Genomic DNA, 2,143 nt, shown 5'->3' on the forward strand with positions numbered 1-2,143 from the left:
ATATCTCATTAGCTCAACAAATACAATTCTCTCTTCTCTCCTTCTGCTCAATGCATATTTTTTCTTTCCAAATTTCTATGCATTTTCCTTAATTTATGTTTAGTTTTTTTTTTTTACTTAAAGACTAGATCGATCTTGTGTTTGATCTTACACATCGATCGTGGATACAACTCATACAAGTACGTCCTCTATTTTGAATAAATTTTCTTCTATTTTTACCCTAATATTCTTTAGTTTTATAGCTTTTCCATACCTTCTCATATAAGAGCCTAAGATATAGATGAATGGGAAAGAAAGTTGAATGTGAGACCATGAGAATTTTTTTTTTGGCCCCCATTCATATATATTTCTACCTCCGCTACTGCTCCTAATCTGTCAAACCATTTGAACTAATATCATAAGTAAGAATTATCAGTCATCTGAAAATTGTCACAAATTCACAATCATCCGGATGGCCAACACTCAAGAAGATGTGCACATCCATGGTAATTGCTCCAATTTCATTTTGGGAATAAATTAAATGACTACTCTTGAAGGACTGATACACAAACATAAGTGATAGTTACGCAGTAACCTGTTCTCAGGAACCTTGGCTCCCCTTGTAGCTTGACAGAATGACAGCTGACACCTTTTTGACAACGGCGTGCATGGTTTTTGCTATATCACCAGGATTGAACTCATCACAGTTGATCACAGTTGGAGCTGGAGGATGGACCAACATCGCCGTGCTCTTTTGACTTCTGCTTCTTATGTTTTGAACCATTAAGGCATTTAGTTCCATCTCCTTTTGTCTCTCTAAAATTTCAGAGTTCAATTCATCTTCTTAATTGTAAAGCCAAGAATCATCATCAGAAGGTGGAACATCCACACAGTTATGATCATCACGATCCATGCCCTGATGACCATTGGATGCAATTCTGCACCAATTGAGGAACTCTTGTTATAACTTAATACAAAACTGGTCTGCAATTCTATGCAGAGAACCTACTTCATCAAGTGCAAAGAAGTATCCGTGGCATTCACAAACATTAGCCAAAATGAATCACAGGGTATCACAGAAAATGTGCCAATTGCTCGACTGGTTGTGTCGGACGAGCTTCTTGCAAGTTTGGTGAGAAGAGATACATTAGCCAGCACCTCTTTTGGGCACACCAGTGACTAGTAACACACTTAACACCACCGCAGCTATGCAAATCCAAGTCGGCTTGACATTTGCACCAGTTAATCAATGTAATTTGCATAGAGGAAAAAGGACCATTCATGCTCATATCGTCCAACAATGCAGAAAACACTTTCTCTTCCCACAATTGTCTCAATCACTCTGCAACTCTCTTATATCGAAACTTCATTCCACCGGTTGGACTTGCGTTTCTGCCTGAATGGAAGTCTTAACATCTACTTCTACCAATCACCCAAACCATATAGTCTTCAATACTTGCTGTATTCCTAATAGCTAGGGCCTAGGCAATTGAAAATTATACCGTCAAAAGTCTTGTTCAGATCACATGACAAATACTAGCTAGCAATAACCATCAGAAACACAATCCACAAATCCACATAAACAGAACAAGAAGCAAAAAGTAACAGAGAGGAAAGACCTAACGAAATATCAAACTTCCATTACTTCACGAACGAGGTGCAGATTACATGAACATAATATTTAACCACAAAATATTCATTACACCCAAATTCTAAACTAACACCCAACGATTTAACCCCCAAATCCATAGAGAGTCCTTCCCTGCCTCTTCAAAGCATAGACAACATCCATGGCGGTGACGGTCTTCCTGCGAGCGTGCTCAGTGTAAGTGACGGCGTCACGGATGACGTTCTCGAGAAAGATCTTGAGGACACCTCTGGTCTCTTCATAGATGAGACCAGAGATACGCTTGACGCCGCCTCTGCGAGCCAAACGGCGAATGGCGGGCTTGGTGATGCCCTGGATGTTGTCCCGGAGAACCTTCCTGTGACGCTTGGCTCCTCCTTTGCCCAATCCCTTGCCTCCCTTGCCGCGCCCTGACATTTTTCACCGGAGAATTTGAAGGGGAGAGAGAGTGTTTGATTCTGATGAAGATGAGAGAATTGATGTAAGGGAGAGGGAGGGTTGGGTTTATATTAGGAAGGGAACTAGGGGTCTGAAATA

The 2,143-nt window shown here is 40.6% G+C and overlaps 1 protein-coding gene across 1 annotated transcript; it reads right to left on the bottom strand.

Moving 5' to 3' along the window:
• Window positions 1-1,600: 1,600 nt before the first annotated feature.
• LOC101299938 (histone H4-like) lies at window positions 1,601-2,040 on the bottom strand. The gene has a single exon (XM_004294544.1). It carries the CDS (start codon window positions 2,021-2,023, stop codon window positions 1,712-1,714), a length of 312 nt encoding a protein of 103 aa, XP_004294592.1. The 5' UTR covers window positions 2,024-2,040; the 3' UTR covers window positions 1,601-1,711.
• Between the last annotated feature and the right edge of the window lie 103 nt (window positions 2,041-2,143).

The sequence above is a fragment of the Fragaria vesca genome, linkage group LG3 (assembly GCF_000184155.1).
Source record: "Fragaria vesca subsp. vesca linkage group LG3, FraVesHawaii_1.0, whole genome shotgun sequence".
Classification (NCBI taxonomy): domain Eukaryota; kingdom Viridiplantae; phylum Streptophyta; class Magnoliopsida; order Rosales; family Rosaceae; genus Fragaria; species Fragaria vesca.